The sequence below is a fragment of the Carcharodon carcharias genome, chromosome 6 (assembly GCF_017639515.1).
Source record: "Carcharodon carcharias isolate sCarCar2 chromosome 6, sCarCar2.pri, whole genome shotgun sequence".
Classification (NCBI taxonomy): Eukaryota; Metazoa; Chordata; class Chondrichthyes; order Lamniformes; family Lamnidae; genus Carcharodon; species Carcharodon carcharias.
In genome coordinates, this window is record NC_054472.1 from 80874658 (window position 1) to 80893260 (window position 18603).

General features: G+C 43.7%; 1 protein-coding gene across 1 annotated transcript in view; it reads right to left on the minus strand.

The window, feature by feature from the left end:
- Nucleotides 1-802: 802 nt before the first annotated feature.
- The window catches only part of LOC121279142 (ATP-binding cassette sub-family C member 9-like), a 292247-nt gene continuing 274446 nt past the window's right edge, over nucleotides 803-18603 (minus strand). Inside the window, exons 30-31 of the mRNA XM_041190116.1 lie at nucleotides 2980-3156; nucleotides 803-2014 (exon numbers count right to left, since the gene is read on the minus strand). Of these exons, the coding sequence (XP_041046050.1) occupies nucleotides 1835-2014; nucleotides 2980-3156 (357 nt within the window). The 3' untranslated portion in view covers nucleotides 803-1834. The remainder of the gene's footprint in view (nucleotides 2015-2979; nucleotides 3157-18603) is intronic.

The following is an 18603-nucleotide window of genomic DNA, read 5'->3' on the forward strand; positions in this document are numbered from 1 at the left end:
TATTTATCATGCAAGACATTCATGCAGATTTGTGATATTGACTTTTGTAGATAGAGGAGTTGAATCCTAGGTTGGGAAAGGAATTTCTTTTAATTTCAAGAGTTTCTTAAATATCTTTAGGTTATGCGCTTGAGTTTTGTCATTTGTACACTTATTTTTCTTCATAATGCTTGAATGACAAAGAACATGGTAACTATTTGATATTTGGTTACATAGTCAACATCACCATAGTTGAAAGTAGTCAGAATACTTCTGAAGTCAATAATTAAATATTTGTTCATGCTTTGTTTTAATGCAATAAATCTTAGTTTATTTTTTAAAAGTTTGCTCAATATGTTTAAGTAATGTATGTATTTACTTGGCCTGGATTTTTGCGGTCAGTAGCAAAGCAATGGCATTCACTGCTGAATGCTGAATGTGAAGCAAGTGACCACAAAGATCTAGTGATCTCAGTGGTGAGAATGTCATTTTTCCCAATGCCAGTTTGATTCTGGTGCCAAGTCAAGGGGAATCACCAGACTTCCAGCAACAGTAATGTAATTAAGCAGGGTAAGCTGCAATCATATTGAGGTATTCTGATGGACAGCAAACCATGAGGTAAAATGTATTGAATTTTTCAATGTTAATTAAAATTCTGCGAAGAACAAACTGAGTGATTTGGACTTACATATGGGATTAAGGTAAAACTAAAATATTATTAATAAACTTTTAAAGAACTTAAAAAGTGACCTTTTAATCATAGGAGAAATCTGACATTCCAAAAATATAAAATTATTTTTCAGGGCCAGTGAGGTTGTTCAAAAGTAATTATGAACTTAAAAACCCATTTACATCTCAAAAGAAACTGTAATTTTAAAATATTTGTATAGCAAGACTAATTGCATAAAAGGGGGAAACCTCTTCAGTTCAGTCATTTCTACTTGATTAAAGTCTATTGGGATCCAAAGGCACACCTTATGGAGAAATGTAAAAGCACTGACAGCAACTTCTGCATTTCCACCCTTAACTGATGCATGTAAACTCCAAAGTTGCTGTCAGTTTCAGAGGAGTGATGATGGTGAATATTGACAGTTTTCCCATCATTGTCACTGCAAAACCTGGACCATTCGGAGCCCAACAGACAGCTAGTGAAATGACAGGATTTTATAAAATATTTTCTTGATCTTGCGTTAAATTTTGTGTCAATGCCAAACAATGTACATGACTGTTTTCATAAACTACCAATCTGAATCTACTAGTAGCTAGTTTGTTACTTAAATCTTTTTTCTAATTAGTACATTTTTTAAATATAAAAAGGCTCTCATTATACTGGGTAGAAAAAAAAAATCTAGTTCCAAAGTTTTTCTGTTATTCACCCATAATACTAAAAGAAAAATTACCAATTGACTTTTTTCTTAAATTAAACTTTTTTACTAACTGTTAAGTGACATACAGAATATGGGTTGGACTGTGGCTAACTATTACCTTATTGATTTAGGAATAGCCACAATAAACAAATGTGTAAATAGATTCAGTGACATACCTACATACAGTTCAGTCTTTTTATAAAGACAATTTACAATATTTTAAAATAAAACATATCTAGAAATTAATGGACCATACCATATAGTGGGAAATTTAATATACCACTTTCACAAAAAGCACCAAAATGAAATTCTCTCAAATTACTTTGGATTCAATGAATAATAAAGTGTTTTAAAAAAACATCAATACATTGTATTCTATTCCATAGAATAGCTTCTTTTGGCAAGGGTTCCTCTTGCTGGTATTTCCCACTGTATAGTATTTAAAAAGATACATGCAACATATTAGCAGTTGTTCTAGATTCTATCCATCATTTGGCTGCCTTGACTAATTTAGCAAATAAACCATCACTTTGTTGAAGGATTTGTGGGTCTCCATCTTCTATAATCTTCCCTTGTTCCATAACTAGAACTCTCTCACAATCCATAATAGTACGTATACGATGAGCAATAATAAGTACTGTACTGTTCGGGAATGCTGTGTGGACAACCTAAAGAAACCAAATGCACAGAATTATATGAAATGTTAGTTCTGTTTTCAAATGTCAAGGTTTCCTATTAGCAATGTAACATAAGCAATATAATCAGTTACTTCTACGCTAATAATAAAACAACTCTGAAACTTGTGATTGTTAAACAAAGCACAAACATTTACCATGACAGCTTTATTAATACAATGGTGTGTAATAGCACCCTGGTGCAGTGCCACTGGGACCACATGCTTGTATCCAAATGAGTTGACCTTACAGAATAATTTAAAGTCAGTAGATTTGAATATTCCAAAGGCATTCCTGGTACCATTTGAGCATAACTGGGGTTTGAAAATTGAATTAAATGGTCACAGCAACATTTTTTTTTAAAATCATTGACAAATTCGTCTTTAAAGACCAGGCATAGATGTAAAACATTAACAGCGGGCTCTGTTATTAGTAGGAAAGGGTCATACTGTAGAAAATATTATAATTTTTGGGCAGCCCTTTCCTGAAGTGCCCACTCCAAATAGGTGCTTAACTTCTGGAGTACCTCTCAGACTCTTTACTTGTAATTCAGGCCTCTGACGCAAGCTAAGAAGAAATTGAATGGTTACTGAGTCTCTCGCATGCTTTTTGCACAGGTTCTCTGCACCTACTACGTAGACACAACGCATTATTGGAATTCAACCTGCACAGATCCTGCATTATTGGGTAAATGATGAACAGAAACAAAGGCAACAATATATGCTGGTGACATAAAAACTACGGCAATACTTCATTTGCATTAAACTATATCTATCATGTGCAATAATTCTTCACATAACCCACACACAATGAACTGGAAGTCTATTAATTAATAAACACAACTTTGCAACAAAATATGCTCAAAAATAAAATCCAGTTGTACATAACTTGGCTTAATGAATTTTCCCAGGAAAAATCCAAACCATATTATGTATATTCAGCAAAAATACATTTCTTACAGTTTGGAAAGCAGCATCAGTTTCCATATCAACAGATGCTGTGGCCTCATCCATAATAGTAATTTTTGATTTCTTGATAAGGGCTCTAGCGATGCAGAAAAGCTGTCTCTGGCCCAGGCTGAAGTTTTCACTCCCTTCCGTTACAAGGGTGTTCAGTCCCTCTGGGAGCTCACTGACCTAATAAAGTAAAGCATTTCATGAAACTGGAAATTGAAAACTCAAAAGTGTTTTGAAATTCAAATAAGTTAGTCATTTTAAAATGATTGTTGCTGTAACAATATTTAGCTGCTGATCAGTTTGTCGTGTGTAGAAATTTTATTTACTATTTTTAAGACTGTGTTCAAAAATTTTTAAAAGGGTTATTTTACTTAAATGTTTAGGTATCAGAGCACAACAGTTTATTGTATCTTTTTATTCTGGATACAACTGAGTGGATAATGCAAGTGAAGCTGGTGGTATAGCCTTTTGCTGTTTATGTCACAACCACACAATGGACAAACAGAAATAGCACTGATTTCATTGTAAAGGCTGATTTACCAGTTACTTGCTGTGCAGTGAACATAATAAAGGCCAATGTACTCCTTGTAATTAATGTGGCACCAATATCCTGAACATGCTGTCCATGTAGGTAAGATGCTACATTTTCTCATTAAACAGACCTTACACATCAATTCTTTCGGTGTCCATGTCTATTGTCTATTAAGCATTATGGGGGAAAACATTTTGTGTATTTGAAAGGCAGTTTAATTAATTTCCTTGATTTAATACTTTTGAATTTGGAGGCAACTGTGTTTGTATTTGTGGGGATATAACGGTTTGTTTAAAGGCTATTAAAGATGCAAGCAGCGTATTTACTGAAATTCTATTTCTGCATTACAATTGAGAAGATCTTCTGTTTAATAGTAAAACAAACTAATAGAGTGGTGGCTGTGACTCATTTTCTCCCTATAAAGCAAGTTTACGATTCTTGCTTGTTTGTCAGGGGCAAATTGGCAAGTGGAGGTAGTTCCACATAAGAAAAAACTGGAAACTAACCTGGATTATTCTTGCACAGAGCAGAAACTGGAAATGGAATATGGCATTTGGACAGGAGTACAGTGAAGCCTTGAATTTTCATAGATAATGAGACTAATGGGAACCAGGTGACCAGAATCTCTTTTTGCTTCAGAGCAAATTTCTCCCACAGCTCAGAGATTTGAGTGCAAGGTTGCTTGTACTCGCCTCCAGTAATCCTGGTGGCCCCCTCTTCAGCCCTTAACAACAGTGATGATTTTAAAATCAAAGAAGAGCCTACCAGCTTAAACAAAGATATAATATTTTAAAAGGCAGGCTATGCATTGCTTTAAAGTCATCAGATCTGGTATGAATTGTATTGCTCGGCTTAATGCTACCTTGGCTATGCCCCAAGTAGTTGGATGACTGTGTTCATTTCAGGGAATGTCTAAGGTTCTTTGCAGATCTGGAGGTTGAAGCCATGGGCAGAATTTAGTGCCCTCATCTGATGCGAGCTTGGAGGCAAGGGGGCACTTAATCCACTCGGTGGGTGGGGACCCTGTTGCTTTCCTGCCTTTGCCCGATTACGTCTGGGATGGGAAGGTTTATGGATGGCCTTCTCACTTCAGCATTAATTTAGGCTCTTAAGTGGGCAATTAATGCCCGCTAATGGGCCTCATCCCACTGTCACTGGTATTCAACAGGGGAGGTGCCAGAAGACTAGAGAACAGCTAATGTGGTTCCGCTATTTATGAAGGGTTATAGAGATAAGCCAGGGAACTACAGGCCAGTGAGTCTCACTTCAGTGGTAGGGAAACTATTGGAGAAAATTCTGAAGGAGAGAATCAGACTGCTGGAGGCAAGGTTTGATCAGGGATAATCAGCATGGCTTTGTCAGAGGGAGGTCATGCCTAACAAATTTGAATTTTTTGAGGAGGTGACCAGGTGTGTAGATGAGGGTAGTGCAGTTGATGTACTTTATATGGATTTCAGCAAAGCCTTTGACAAGGTCCCACATGGGACACTTATAAAGAAGGCAAATGCTCATGGATACTGGGTAATTTGATAAGGCGGATTCAAAATTGGCTTAGTTGTAGGAGACAGACAGAAGAATTTTCCCCTCAGCGATTTGGGGATGGGGCCCGCTCGCCAAGGGGAAAATGACGCGGGATGACGTTGGGAGGAACACCTGACGTCATCCTGGTCCATTTAAATCTTCAGCAAAATCAGCTGTCCGCCCGCCAGCCTGTCAATGGCAAATTAAGGCCATTGACAGGCTAATTAACCTTGTTAAAGACCCTGCCCGTCCAACCTTAAGGCTGGCAGGCAGGCCAGGAGCCCCAGCGGGCTCCAGATTATTCATGAAACTTCATCCACTGGCGGGATGAAGTTTCGTGTCCATTTTTAAAAAATTTAATAAACTTTGTGTTTCTTATTAACATGTCCCATCTCGTATGACACTGTGACATGAGGGGAACATGTTAATAATTTTAATATTTCTCTATTTTTTGACTTTTCTTACCTGTCAGTAAACTCACTGAGACAGGACTTTGCCTCAGGGAGCAGTGAAAGAACGCATTTTGACAGTTGGGGATTCAGCTGCCCCCCAGTCCCGGCACAGGAAGCGCATGGTGCTTCCTGTCAGGCAGGCGGCTAGGCGGGCCTTAATTGGCCTGCCCACTCAAAATGGTGGCGGGCCCTAGCTGCCCGCCCACCGCCGAGCTGGTGGGGCCTGCTCACCCACCAATGGCTAAATTCTGCCCAGAGGGTGATGACAGAAGGCTACTTTAGTGACTGAAAGCCAGTGTCCAGTGGCGTACCACAGGGTTCTGTGCTGGGTCCCCTATTATTTGTCATTTATATAAACGACATAGATGACTATGTGGGGGGTAGGTTTATTAAGTTTGCGGATGACACAAAGATTGGCTGAGTGGTTAACAGTGAGGTTGAGTGTCTTGGGCTACAGGAAGATATAGATGGGATGGTCAAATGGGCATGTGAGTTGATACACTTTAGAAGGAGCAATTTGACAAGGAAGTATTCAATGAACGGCATGACACTAGGAAGTTCTGAGGAACAAAAGGGACCTTGGCGTGTGTGTCCATAGATCTCTGAAGGTGGAGGGCCATGTTAGTGGGGTGGTGAAAAAGGCATATGGGACACTTGCGTTTATCAATTGAGGCATAGATTACAAAAGTAGGGAGGTCAGGTTGGAGTTGTATAGAACCTTGGTGAGGCTACAGCTGGAGTACTGTGTGCAGTTCTGGTTGCCACATTATAGGAAGGATGTGATTGCAGTGGAGAGAGTGCAGAGGAGATTCACCAGGATGTTGCTTGGGATGAAACATTTAAGTTATGAAGAGAGGTTGGATAGACTTGGGTTTTTTTCGTTGGAGCAGAGAAGACTGAGGGGCAACCTGATCGAGGTGTACAAGATTATGAGGGGCATGGACAGAGTGGATAGGGAGCAGCTGTTCCCCTTAGTTGGAGGGTCAGTCATAAGGGGACATAAGTTCAAGGTGAGGGGCAGGAGGTTTAGGGGGGATGTGAGGAAAAACTTTTTTACCCAGAGGGTGGTGACGGTCTGGAATGCACTGCCTGGGAGGCTGGTGGAGGTGGGTGGCCTCACATCCTTTAAAAAGTACCTGGATGAGCACTTGGCACGTCATAACATTCAAGGCTATGGGCCAAGCACTGGTAAATGGGGTTAGGTAGGTAAGTCAGGTGTTTCTCACGTATTGGTGCAGACTCGATGGGCCTCTTCTGCACTGTGTGATTCTGTGAAAAGGGTCAACTGAAATTCCTTAGAATTAAGTTGGCAGAGTTTTGTTTGGTGAAGGTATCAAGGGTTATGGAACAAAGGCGCATAAAAGGCATAAAGGTACAGATCAGCTAGCATCTACATGAATGGCGGAACAAGCTTGAGGGGTTGAAATGGCCTATTCATGTTCCCAAATTCTTATGATTACCGCTGGTGTTTTTAAATCACAACTCATGTTGCTCTTAACCAAATGAGATTTTCCCATTCCTAATTTTAGTCATCTAGCACACTGATAATGATTTAATTCTTGGAATTGGGAACTGCTATAGGAAATGTAAAATAAATTGAATTTTGTCTATGGTTTTTGATTTCTCACCCCTTTTAGCTCTTTGTTTTAAATATGCTTAAACATTACCACTTTCAAAATGCAGGTTACACAGTTAGTTAGTCAACATGCTGGCTCAGACACAAGAGACTAGATTTTTCACTACTGGGATAGTTCAGACTTGATGGACTAGCTTGGGCCTAATTTAGACAGATGCAGATCACAATATGCTGTTTGTATCCAATTTTACCAAAGTTGCTTAAAACCTGTTATGAAGGGAAGAATTTAACCCAGCCAATTGCAGCGGGATACAATGTGGCCAGGCCCACTTAATCGTGGGAGAGGCCATGGTCTCCCGGCAGTGGGAAAACCTCCTGCGATTAAGTTAGAGATGGGAAGGGCCAGTGCGAGTTCGCCCACTGGTGGCAGGATGTCAATCACACACATTAAAGAACCATTGACACCATTCATCCCTGAGCTCACCAAAAATTCATGGTGGCTCAGGGGTTAAATGGGAGCCAAACAGTTTTCCCATGCCTCCCAAAGGCCACTGAGCAAACCCTGTCAAGTTTGCCAGTGGCCTACCTGGATGGTGGAAGAAGACCAGCATTGGGAAGGGCCCGGGCCACTGAAAGCGACCCCATACCCTTGCCTCTGATCCCCACCAACACCCCCACACTCCACCCCTCTTCCATGAACCTGCCCTTGTTCACCTGAGTCCAGGCATCCAACAATGATCCCTGGTGGAGTCCTGGGAGCACTACATGCAACAGCCATGGCACTAAATCCAGGGGAAGGCCTGCGCTAGCCAGTTAAGAGTCGGGCCTTCCCTATGGAAGCAATGTGGGTTTCCACTGGTACTCCAAGTGGTGAGCAAGACCCGTGTCGGGACCATTAAATCCAGCCTATAGTTTCAGATGCAGATTTGAATGGGAAGACCGCCCCCACCCAAGCTCTCAGGCAGAATCTTCCACTCTGAAGTCTAAGTCTGATGGCGGACGCAGAAGTGGGAGTAATTCCCGCTGGACAGCAGGACGGCTGAGCACCCACAATCTTGCACTGGTTCAGCTCATTACTTGTGCATCCACAAAGAGCACAGTGAATCTTGTGGTGGGGTGGGCAGGAAGTCACCCTGCTGTTACCTCATAGGGCCTAAGGTCCAGATGGCCGTTCACACACTGCAGGCCAGGAGCTCCAGATTGTCCTTCAACTGCAATATCCAAGAGAAGAGAGCTACCTTCAGCCCCATGGTTCAGCGATTGCTCCCTGGAGATTCTTCTCCTCAAGGCTGTCCAGGAAAGACGTGAGGTGCTGTTTCCCTGGGAGATGGGCAGCAGGAGGCCCTACAGTCTGACCACGGCAGCCTGGGAGAAGGTCATGAGGTGGTTAGAGCCCATGGGGCGCAGGAAAGAACTGGCCAGCAGTGCCGCAAGAGGATGGATGATCTGCCGTGCTCCGCCAGAGTAAATGCACCATCTACTTACTGCAAACTGTCATTCACATAATGGCATCAGGCAGTCTAAGGGTTAAGAATGCACAGGGATGTCACACACATTCAGCACATGGGTCATCAGCAATGAATGTGTGCCAGCCACTGTAAGCTCTCCATCTCATTTCAGTTGTAGGACAAACTGCTTCTTAATCATCTTCTGAGAAACGGCCACAGGCATGCATGTTTCTGAACTTCACCATTGGGATCACAATAAATTCTGTCTTTCTGCAGGATAAGAACGCCCACAACCAAAGGGAACTGGCCAAGACCAAAGTGGGTACATCAGAGATTCAAGTCCTCACCCCTTTTGAGAAACAGGTCTCTGAGCTAGCTGGGGGGGGGGGTAGTGTGATCGTGCCTGTGTAGCAGGCAGGATTGGACTCCCCCTAGGAACCCAGTGAGGATGCATCCAGTATGCAGTTCTCATATATGCGCACAGACTGGGAGATCTCTTTAATTTACGAGTCTGCTTAGAGATCACAAAATCTCTCTTTTCTCTATTCCAGGGACCAGCAAGAAATGGGTGAGGACTCCAAGCCAAACCAGCCACAGCCCAGCCCCAAGCCCACCTCTGAAGAGGATGCCTCAGAATCCTCAGAGGATGCACTATCACGGCATTCGCCTGCAACCTCCACCAGTGCAGATTCATTCACCTTGGTAGGTCCAAGTTCTATATTAGGCTTGGGGTCATAACCTGTTGAGCATATCACTGACACGGGTCCACAGCTAGTGGAGACAGTGACAACAGAGGTCTCTGACACATGGAGGACTGCTTGAAACCAGGCCCCTGCTCAGCCCAAAGCAGATGACGAACCTCTGAACTTGGCCCTAAGAGACCTGTTGCAAATGTAGTGAGAGGCAGGGGAACTTCAGGCAGAGTTGCCAGAGGCCATCCACAGACTGGATAGAAGGCTGGAGGAGTCTGTCTATTTTCTGTCCGCTGATGTGACTCTGGAAAGCAAATGCTTGGCTGTCTCCATGGAAAGGGTAGCACCTGCTTTGGGGACCCAGGTCCAGCAGTTGTGCACTCGGATCTGCACTCTATCGCTCTAGGCATTGGAGCAGTGCAGCAGTGGCTAGGCAAGAGGGGGATGGGGCACCTTGAGGGCTTCATCCCAGGACAATCCAAGCGTGCCCTGCTGCTCCACCCCCCCCCCCCCCCGCCCCCCACCAGTGACCTCCATCGCCTCCAGCAGGTCAGGCCGAGGAGGAGACCCTCCTCCTCCTGAGCCTGAGCAGGAGCCCCTCAGCAGGCTACAGCCCTCTAGGCCTCGAGCTACCAGAGGATGCCTGCCCAAGTCCTTATAGTCAACCTGGCATAGCAATCAGCAGGCTGCCCCCACCTCAGCTGTGGATGTTAGGGCCGCATCAAGATGCAGCACTAGGATAAGGAAAATTAAGAAGTATTAAAGGCACACAGGGAGCACAGTATACATTCATTGTTTATATTTTGCACTGTTGTAAATGTATGTTCCATTTAACTGTTGAAAGTCTCATGGATTCCATCTTGTCACTAGTTGCTTCAATGTACACTGACATTTAAGGCTCTGGAATGTTGGCCCCATCATCAGAGTCCAACCAGGATCTCCGACAGCTCAGTTTTCCCAAATTATCACCACAGTTATTACTCAATCATCCTGCATGTGCAAGATTAAGCACTGGCCATCAGTTGTCAGTGTCCTAGCTGGCCACTCCTCATGCAAGCCATTTCTTGCAGCCCAACTTGTTCTGACCTCTAAAGATGTCATCAAGGTTATGGCATCTCCTGTTCCTGTTTCCTTCCCTGCTGGTTCTCTCTCCCTTTATCCTGCCTCCAATCCACCTTTACCCACAGGTCCTCCCCCCACTGTCCACTGTCCTGCCTCCATTCAACACTATCCTACTGGCCTTGCCTTCCATACCCAGTCTGAGTTTCTGCTACCAGCACCTAATGTGACTGAGACTCTGAATAGTCCCCAGAATGTGAAAGCAGCATCTACTGATCTCAAAGTTGTGGATGAAGTGAAGCTCGCCAGATGCATGCCACTTATGTGCAGTCATAAAAGTGAACGTTCTAAATTCTCGCTGCCGGGGAACTTAATTTGGAGGATGAACTTAATTCTGGTGAGGTGGCCTTTTAATGAGCATACATGAGATGCTAATGCATGCAAATGGGCTTCCCGAAATTGTTTGTTGGGAAGCTCGACTCACCTTTGAAGTCCCAGAACAAAATTCCAACACTCACAAAACAGATTTATGTCCTCCCACCAAATTAAGTTTGTCCGCCCACCATGACTCCCACTGCTGGCCAGACCTGACGATTCTGCCTCTCATTTCCCTGGTTCACTGGAGGTCATGCTGCAGGCTGTAAGTGCCTGAACAGAAATATTGTTCCTTGCAGGTGGGAGGAAGAGTCCAGCTTCTCGAACAAAACAGGTGTGGTTCGAAGTAGCTGAACAGGTCAGTTCAGCAGTGTGGAGTCTTGCAGCTGGACAAAGTGCTGCAATGACCACCACATTCTGAATTCCTCAGTATTCTCCTGCACAACCTTCCTCAGGCCAACACACTTTGTATCTCCACTAATTCCTCACTCTCCAGTCACCCCACATCTCCATTTGAGCAACAAACATATATTCACCCTCATTTTATTGCTATTTCATACCGATCCCTCAGAGTCACCATCCTCAAATGTAATTTCATTCTCTCCACACAATCTAATTCTCATACTCATAACACTTTTCTCTCTTTGCAGAAGAGAGCACACAACTCCAGGGAGAGGCAAGGAAATAAGAATGCAGAGGCAGCAGCCAGGGAAAACAGCAGAATGGTAGAGTTCATGACTATTGGTGATGAAGGGGTGAGGGTCTTCCAGATAACTCGTAATGAAATTATAGAGCAGACTATCACATGGCATCCAACACTCATATTGACTTGCTGTCACCCACGAACTGAAATGTGAACATTGCACAATGTAGACTTTGAACCCTTGCCCCAAGTCATTTCTAATTCATGTCTTCCATTCCCACAGATCCTTCAATGTGATGCGGGAATGGATGCCCCGCTCAGAGGATATCACACACTCTGATGAATCACTATTACACATCCCATGCACATCCTCTATTGATGCACATAGACACATCTTGGTGGCTGGGAGATGCACTTGTGTGCAACAGATCGGAGAGAATTTTCTGCCCATTGGGGGGATTGTGCAGAGGAGGGCGTGGGTGGGCGTGCAGCCAATTGGTGCCACTGATCGGCTGGGCGCTGCCATTTTATGTGGGCGGGCCAATTAAGGCCCGCCCAGCGTGACATGCACCCGGAAGTGCGCTCCCTGTGCGGGTGCCTCAGGGAGATTATTAAACTGTTTAAACTTATAACTTAAGTGTTGAAAATTTTTTTATGGCATGTCCCATCATGTGAAACTGTCACATGAGCTGGGGCATGTACATTAATTTTGACAAAAATTTTTCTGAAAATTTTAAATCATTCATGGAGCCTCATCCTGCCTACGGAAGAGGTTCCATGAAAAATGCGAAGGCCGCCTGGGCTCTTCGCCTGCCCGCCAGCCTTAAGGTTAGATGGGTAGTTCAGCTGATTGCCTTAATTGCTTTTTAACAGGCCTTAAAAGACCTTTGACAGTTCGGCAGGCACGCAGCCGACTCGGCTGTGCACCTGCTGAACTGAAAATCTAAATGATGCGTGGTGATATCGGGACGCACGCCTGATGTCACCCCGCGTCATTTTACGCCTCAGCAAGCGGGCCCCATCCCCACTCGCCGAGCCGAAGATTCTGCCCATGGTGAAATCCTGTAGTTCGCACCAGCAGGCCCCAGAAAGGAGCTGGGAGCAAAGAAATTCAGGCTGTGGTGACCCTGACAGCCATTGATAATATGTGCTCGTCCGGCTCACATGGAAGGAGGTCTTGTTCCAGGAGGTTACAGATGTCAGCAATGACCTGCCTTGGAAATCTGAGCCTCCTGGGGCACTGTTGCTCAGTCATGTTGAGAAAGTGGATCCTGTGTTGAAAGCACTGTCTCTTTTGAGCTGGAGCTCTGTGTCCTTCCCCACTGTCCTGTCAAGAAGCAGGTGGCTGAGGAGAAAGCTGTTGCTCATATTGAGCTTGCTGCTGCTCTTGTTCCTCAACAGAAGTCCAAAGTAGAGCTACATAAACTGCTTCAGTGAAGGCTGACATCGGGGAAGTCCAAAATGTTGGCATCACCTCTAAAACAGTGAAAGCATATTCTCAAAACAAGTCCTGTGAGCAAAAGCCTTTCACCTAGTCAAAGATGCAGCTGTCCTGTTTTAGTATTTAAAGACTTTGCAGCCTGTCCTGTTAATTTCTCATCCCTGCTGTGTTCTCATTTGTTGCTTCTGGCGAGTTTCCGACAGCATGAGAAGTTAAAGCCAGGAAGCTGTGTAAATATCCTTGGGGAAAGAAGCATTTAAATGCACAAGCTGTCTGTCCAAAGCAAAGCTGTCTGCAGATGGCAGTGACAGCATGCAGCAATCTGCTTGGCATCCATTTGTGTAAGAGACTTTTCAAACACCCCAGGTAGAGAATACCTACAAGGTGAGGTTAATCCCCTCTTAACTTTCTGCTCAGCTTCTATTTAAACTTCCAACCATAATTCCCTGATGAACTTTATTCATTTACCAGCTCTCTTGGCCACACCAAACATTTCTCAAGCGGCCTTTACCAGCTTCCATTGTTCTGCCTCGCCAGCTCTCGGCTGAGCTCTAACTGTTCTCATGACTTTTCATCTTCCTTTTGCCCACTTCGCCCAACTATTTTTTTTACCTAGGGAGTACCTGTTCTCGTGGTCACACTCTGATTTTCTGCTCAGTTCTCAAGGTGGTGGTTTCAAATCTCTTCTCAGCACTAGTTGTTCAACATGTGTAGTGCTACCTCCTGAATGATCTGGTATTGGCAGGGACATATGTTTTTATTCTAAATAATTTATCAACTTGATAAAGATTAACATTAATATTTGTACATTACACTTAACCTGCTGTAGAGAGGGTCCTCAAGTTATGTGTTGATAACATAGCATCAAACACAGGGAGGGACATATGAACAGTAAAAGCCAAGTATCCTGGGAACACTCAAGTACTCCCTTTGAATGGTTACAAAGGAGCATTGGTAAAAGCCTGGAAGGGAGTCACCTGTCCACCCTCTCAAACTAGAAATATTGCAAGGCAGTCAGCCTGGAAAGGGTCCTCTAAAGATGTTGCACTAACACAATGAAGAGCTTTGGAGATTACAAACATAAAAAACACAAACTAAATCTGTGCCAAATTGCTAGTGTAAATATTAAACATCACAGCTGTGGAAGCTTTGAGATGCAGGAGAGTGATCAGAGAAAATGTTATGTTACTAAAATATGGTGCTCTCAGAAATATCATGGCAAGTGAGAGAAGCTGCAGTTGAAACTTTAAACTCACAATAAACCTACATTATTGTTCTATTTTTCCTTGCTTATTTATCAATCAGTAAATGTTGTTATTCAGAGGGATATGGGTGTCTTTGTACATGCATCATAGCAATATGCAGGTACAGAAAGCAATTAGAACTCAGAGGGTTGTAAATTTTCAGATTCCCAGAGGGCCACTGATGCTCATTTGTTGACTATATTCAAGATTGACATTGATGGATTTTTCAACACTAAGGAGATCAAGGGATATGGGGATAGGGCAGGAAAGTGGAATTGAGATAGATTAGCCATGATCTTACTGAATGACAGAGCAGGCTTGGGGGGACATATGGCCAACTCCTGTTCGTTTTTCTTACGCTCTTATACAAAAATTGACTTTATAAGTGAATTAAAAGTGTAATCTCTGACTAATTGGTAGCACTCTCTCCTCCTAACTACAAGGTCTGGGTTTGAGTCCCTCCAAATCAAGGCTGACACTCCAGTGCATTACTGAGGGAATGTTGCACTATTTGAGGTGCCATCTTTCAGATGAGTCTTTAAAAGAGATCCCACCTGCCCTTTCAGGTGAACGTAAAAGATCTCATTGTACTACTTCAAAGCGCAGCAAGGGAATTATTCCCAGTGTCCTGGTCAATATTTTATCCCTGAATGCATATCACAAAAACACATTATCTGGTCATTTTCACATTGCTTTTTGTGAGAATTTGCTGCGCACAAATTTGCTTTTCCCACATTACAAGAGCGACTATGCTTCAAAAATGGTTAAAAAGAGTTTTGAGATGCCCTGTGGTCATGAACGAAGCATTATCATTACAAGTCTTTCTTTTTAAAAGATTGATTGTTTTATTCCTGTAGGTGACAGAGTGTTCAATGATTTGCTAACAGATATGGCTTTTTGTATTCACATTTTTATGGTTATAAAACTTAACACTTAGCTAGAAGCTGTGTGAAATCTATACTGAAATACAACTTGTATATATAAATCACAAATTTTCATTTCAACAGCTCATTAGAAAAGTGCTGACTATTGCTCTAGGGTCTTGCTTGGTCTGTACATGTAGCCCTCACTCGACAACAGGTGTGTTGAAAGTAAAACCTACATTCTTTATACATGTGCATACGTGGCCATGCAAAGTCTCTGGGACAGCTATTACAGATTTGAGTGGAACTTCCTCCAGGACTTGTCAAGGAGAAACTTTGTCTTCTTGGCTACAAAAGTAGTTTGGTAGTTTAAAAGAAATATTTTGGATTCCACGTTAAAGAGCATTATAAAGAGGTTTAGGATGATTTATGTATTTTTTTTTTACCATTAGAGATTCAAGTTTGAATACAGCCTAAAAATGGTGGATGAAGATCGCTTCCTTACAGATGTTGAAACTTTAAATTAAAATAAAGTCACGCAGCAGTAATGCAGTCATTAACATGAAGGATTCCAAAGCCGTGCATCATCACTAACTTGAATTTGTTCAGAACGACCGAGGGAAAATTTTTCCCCTGTTGGGGGTGGGGGGCTGGGGAAGTGCGGGAGTGGGCACGGACGGGCGCGCCTCCGATTGGCACCCGTGATTGGGAGTGCGCCGCCATTTTACATAGTGTGACATCCGCTCGGAAGCACTATGCACTCCCTGTGTGGGTGGGGTGGGGGTTCCCACAACTGGGAGTGCGCTCTTTTGCGCAAGCGCACGAAAGAGCGCACGGATCTCCCTGAGGCTAAGTGCTGCCTCAGGGAGATCAGCTCCGATTTAAAATTTTTAATAAACATGTTTAAAAATTTTCTCTGCCATGTCTCCTCATGTGACACTGTCACATGAGTTAGAACATGTCCATAAGTTTTATTGAAACATTCCTTAAAAATTTAAATACCCTCATGAAACCTCATCCCACCTGTGGATGAGATTTCATGCTTTTTACGAAGCCCACCAGGGCTCTCGGCCTGCCCACCAACCTTAAGGCAGGTCCATTAATGACCTTAATTAGTTTTTCAATGGCCTCAATAGGCCATTAACAGATTGGCGGGCGCACAGCTGACTTGGCTGTGCCCCTGCTGACCTGAAAATGGAAATGATGCGGGGTGGCTTCAGGAGTTCCACCCGACGTCATCCTGTGTCACTTTAAATGTCGGCGAGTGGGGGCGGGGCCCGCTCGCCGACCGGAAGATCCTGCCCCTAAACTGAGTATACACAAAATGCAGAAATGCCATGTACAGCATTTTTGAGGTGCTAAAAGCAGCTGTATTGTTGTGATCCCTACATTTTCCAGCATCCAATTTCACAAGAGGATCAAAAATTGTTCAAAATCCAGGTTTGCAAATAAAATGTATTTGATATTGTAGTATTTATAACTGCTTGTATGATTGACGGAATATTAATTCTCCTCAGATAAGGCTGAAGCATTTGCAAGAATCTTCAGCCAGAACTGACGAGTGCATGATCCATCTCGGCCACCTCCAGAGGTCCCCAGCATCTAAGATGCCAGTCTTCAGCCAATCCAATTCACTCCACGTAATATCAAGAAATGGCTGAAGGCACTGGATTCTGAAAAGGCTATGTGTCCTGACAATATTCTGACAGTAGTACTGAAGACTTGTGCTCCAGAACTTGCCACACCCCTAGCCAAGCTATTCCAATACTGCTACAATATTGGCATATACCAGCGATGTGGAAGATTGCCCAGGTATGTCTAGCACACAAGATCAACCCGGCCAATTACCACCCATCAGTCTACTCTTGACCATCAGCAAAGTAATGGAAGGGGTCATCAACAGAGCCATCAAGCAGCACTTGCTTAGCAATAACCTGCTCACTGGTGCTCAGTTTGTGTTCCGCTGGGGCCACTCAGCTTCTTATCTTATTACAGCCTTGGTTCAAACATGGACAAAAGAGCTGAACTCCAGAGCTGAGGCGAGGATGACTCCCTTGACATCAAGGCAGGATTTGACCAAGTGTGGCACCCAGGAACTCTAGTGAAACTGAAGTCAATGGGAATCAGGGGGAAAACTCTCTGCTGGTTGGAATTATACCTAGTACAAAGGAAGGTGGTTGTGGTCATTGGTGGTCAATCATCTCAGTTCCCAGAAATCACAGCAGGAGTTCCTCAAGGTAACGTCCTCAGCCCAAACATCTTCAGCTGCTTCATTACTTGCATTGCCATTGTCTCCAGGGCTATGGGCCAAGCACTGGAAAATGGGATTAGTGTGGTCGGATCTTTGCTGACCGGATGGGACATGATGGGCCAAATGGCCTCCTTCTGTGCTGTAAACGTCTATGGGTCTATCAATGACCCTCCTTCCATCATAAGGTCAGAAGTGGGGATGTTCACTCATGATTGCACAATGTTCACGACACCACAGACACTGCAGGAGTCAATGTCCAAATGCAGCAAGGCCCGGAAATATCCAGGCTTGGGCTGACAAGTGGCAAGTAACATTTGCGCCATACAAGTGCCAGGCAATGACCATCTACAACAAGGGAGAATCTAACCATCGCTTCTTGACATTCAATGGCATTACCATCGCTGAATCCCCCACTATCAACATCCTGGCGGTTACCATCAGGTTACAGAAACTGAACTGGATAGCCATATAAATACTGTGGCTACAAGAGCATGTCAGAGGCTAGGAATACTGCAGTGAGTAACTCACCTCCTAACTCCCCAAAGCCTGTCCACCATCCACAAGATACAAGTCGAGAGTGTGATGGAATACTCGCTACTTGCCTGGATGAGTGCAGCTCCAACAACACACAAGCTCAACACCATCCAGGACAGAGCAGCATGCTTGATTGGCACCCCATCCACAAACATTCACTCCCTCCACCACTGGTGCACAGTAGCAGCAGTGTGTACCATTTACAAGATGCACTGCAGGAACTCACCAAGGGTCCTTAGACAGCACCTTCCAAACCCACAACTGCTTCCATATCGAAGGACAAGAGCAGCAGATGCATGGGAACACCTGGAAGTTCCCTCACAAGCCACACACCATCCTGACTTGGAAATATATTGCTGTTCCTTCTCTGTCACTGGGTCAAAATCCTGGAACTCTCTCCCTAACAATGGACTGCAGAGCTTCAAGAAGGCAGCTCACCACCACCTTCTCAAGGGCAACTTGGGATGGACAATAAATGCTGGCCTAGTCAGTGATGCCCACATCCCATGATTAAATAATTGTTTTAAAATGCAGAGAACTTTAGAAAATTACATGGAAAATGCTAAGCTCACATCTTCGGGGGCAGAGGGGGCTGGGGGGGCTGGGGACAGCAGTGGTAAAATTTTGCAAATGAAATCAAATATTTCATATTTTGTAGATGAGCAGAGAGACATAAGACTTCAGACATACAAATCTTTAAAAATGAGAGGACAATTTGATGTGGCTCTGAAGACACAGACTGTCAGGTTTTCAAAATATTGACATTAATTTTGAAAGCAAAGGCATAATTTAATTGCTAGACAAGTGATGGACGCCTGAAACTGCAAAAATGTCAGCCAGACCTTCAGGTTATCTTTGGCCCACCATGGCAAACCAGAGGCTGACTGCTGGCTGGTAAAGAATATCCGTTATACACCTGACTCATGACTTTCTTCTGCCACTGTCATGCAAGGACAGCGCTCCTACAAAGGGAGCGCCATGAAGCAACCAGGAATT